Source organism: Psammomys obesus, unplaced genomic scaffold, assembly GCF_907164565.1.
Source record: "Psammomys obesus unplaced genomic scaffold, mPsaObe1.curated_primary_1811, whole genome shotgun sequence".
NCBI classification, from domain to species: domain Eukaryota; kingdom Metazoa; phylum Chordata; class Mammalia; order Rodentia; family Muridae; genus Psammomys; species Psammomys obesus.
The window spans coordinates 20,456,098-20,458,446 of NW_026595981.1; the positions used below are offsets into that span (position 1 = coordinate 20,456,098).

A 2,349-nucleotide genomic window follows, 5' to 3' on the forward strand; every position below is an offset into this window, starting at 1 on the left:
CTGAAAACACAATTAACTTTTTCCTATTCCTGCGTGGGGCTGGGGAGGGGGGGGGAGGAGTGTATTTATTTCATCGCCAGGGAACGGGACGATCTTCATCTCCATGTTTCCTCCTCCCCTCCAAAGCACAGACGCCTCTTTCGCAGATCCTACGTAGGTGGAACAGGGCTCGTGGTGGGGAGAGAGAGAGAGAGAGAGAGAGAGAGAGAGAGAGAGGGAGAGAGAGAGGAGGGGGAAAAGGTTGATAGGTTTGTGCGCGGGTCCCTCGTGCAGGCTGCGCTCCTCCTGGGTGCTATTTGACAATTCCTGCCTCTGCCATTGGTCAGTGTTGGATCAGATGGTTGTATTTCCTTCTGGCCCTCACTGGCACCTCGCCATCCCCCCTCAGCTAAAACCCAATCTCGGCTATACTACTAATAGGCGAGGCGCTCGGATTATAAACCACAACAAATCATAAACCCGGCGGAGCCAGCAGCGGCCGCGCGCGCCTCCCCTCCCGATGAGTTCCTATTTCGTGAACTCCACCTTCCCCGTCACTCTGGCCAGCGGGCAGGAGTCCTTCCTGGGCCAGCTGCCGCTCTACTCGTCGGGCTATGCGGACCCGCTGCGGCACTACCCGGCGCCCTACGGGCCTGGCCCGGGCCAGGACAAGGGTTTCGCGGCATCGTCTTACTACCCGCCGGCCGGCGGAGGCTACGGCCGGGCGGCGCCCTGCGACTACGGGCCGGCGCCCGCCTTCTACCGGGAGAAGGACGCGGCCTGCGCCCTCTCCGGCGCGGACGAGCCTCCCCCGTTCCACCCGGAGCCGCGCAAGTCCGACTGCGCCCAGGACAAGAGCGTCTTCGGAGAGAGCGAGGAGCAGAAGTGCTCCACGCCCGTCTACCCGTGGATGCAGCGCGTGAATTCGTGCAACAGTGAGTGAGAGCCGCCCGCTGTCCCGCGCCGGGGTCCCCGCTCAAGCAGAAGGGCAGACCTAGCGGGTGTCATGTCCCCCCCCCCCAGGGGGGCAGCTCAGCAGATAGGGCAAGATGGGGAGGGGGGGGGCCGTGCCTCTAGATCGGCCCTCCTGCCCTTAGAAGTTGCAAAGTTTGCAAAGTCCCAGCTTGCACAGTAAAGGCAGGGGGAGTCAGTGGGCTCTGAGAGAGAGAGAGAGAGAGAGAGAGAGAGAGAGAGAGAGGCAGGCGAGGGGGGGGGAACTCAGCGTCTGGTTTTGCTGTCCTGGATGACCTCCCTCCATCTGGATCTGCCCGGATCCCAGCACCCAAAGACCACTTCATTTAAAAACAAGAGTGCGTCATGGAAGGGGGAGGGGGGCGCGTGACACCCTTAAGGGCCAGTTTACTGGGTCCCTGGATTGTGTTTCCCTGGGGCTGGGGGTTGGGGGTGGGGACACTGGGGAGCCCCCAGGAAGGGGTGGTAGTCCGAGGAAGGAAGAGTAAAGAGGGGACGGGAGGAGGGAGGGAGAGGGACAGGCCGGCGCCCAGGTCTCGAGTTGGATTATCTGTCGGCTTCAAGAGTCCCAGTTGATGCCCATTAGCAGGGCAGGAAAGTGAGGAGCTGTTAATGCGGACTATGAATCGATCGTTATGGATCTAAGAGCCAGAATCTATCGTCCAGTGGGGTAGGGAGAGATGGATGGATGGATGGAAAAGAAGGGAAAGGAAAAGATGCAGCCAGCGGGAGACACACCTGGCCAGCCCCTCCCCCTAAGCTCAGGTGGCAGCCAACTGCCCCTCCCCTCCCCCACCGAAGGTCTAGACAGAAAGAAAGCCACAGGCCCCGGAGGCCCAGGAGGGAATCTGGAGGGGGCGCTGGAGGAGTGGGAAAGGGGGACCAGGGACCGGGCGAGGGGAAAGACACCTCCCGACCCACCCTAGCATTACATTGGAGGGCCCAGTGGGAGAGGGGCTTTCGGGGGTTTGGTGTGGTGACCCCCAAGGCCTCAGTTTCTCCCCTCTGCGTAACAGGTTCCTCTTTCGGGCCCAGCGGTCGACGGGGCCGCCAGACCTACACGCGTTACCAGACCCTGGAGCTGGAGAAAGAATTTCACTACAATCGCTACCTGACCCGCCGGCGGCGCATCGAGATCGCGCACGCCCTGTGCCTGACCGAGCGGCAGATCAAGATCTGGTTTCAGAACCGACGCATGAAGTGGAAAAAGGAGAGCAAACTGCTCAGCGCGTCTCAGCTCAGTGCGGAGGAGGAGGAAGAAAAACCGGCCGAGTGAAGGTGCTTGCTGCAGAGGGAGGAGGGACGCGGAGGGAGAGAGAGAGAGAGAGAGAGGAGAGAGAGGGAGAGAGAGGCCTGTTGGAGGAACCGAGGGCACCCAAAAGCCCCAGAAGGCTCTGC

The 2,349-nt window shown here is 61.5% G+C and overlaps 1 protein-coding gene across 1 annotated transcript; it reads left to right on the top strand.

Annotated features, from left to right (window-relative positions):
* The first annotated feature begins 259 nt into the window (after window positions 1-259).
* Hoxb6 (homeobox B6) lies at window positions 260-2,349 on the top strand. Its single transcript, XM_055620045.1, has 2 exons — window positions 260-914; window positions 1,968-2,349. Exons 1-2 carry the CDS (start codon window positions 500-502, stop codon window positions 2,225-2,227), a joined length of 675 nt encoding a protein of 224 aa, XP_055476020.1. The 5' UTR covers window positions 260-499; the 3' UTR covers window positions 2,228-2,349.

What these genes read in the sequence shown, in the direction of transcription:
- Hoxb6 (XM_055620045.1), top strand. Translation starts at nt 500, where the DNA reads ATGAGTTCCTATTTCGTGAACTCCACCTTCCCCGTCACTCTGGCCAGC. An exon ending in GCGCGTGAATTCGTGCAACA is followed by an intron (nt 915 to 1,967) that starts GTGAGTGAGAGC and finishes TCTGCGTAACAG; the next exon opens with GTTCCTCTTTCGGGCCCAGC.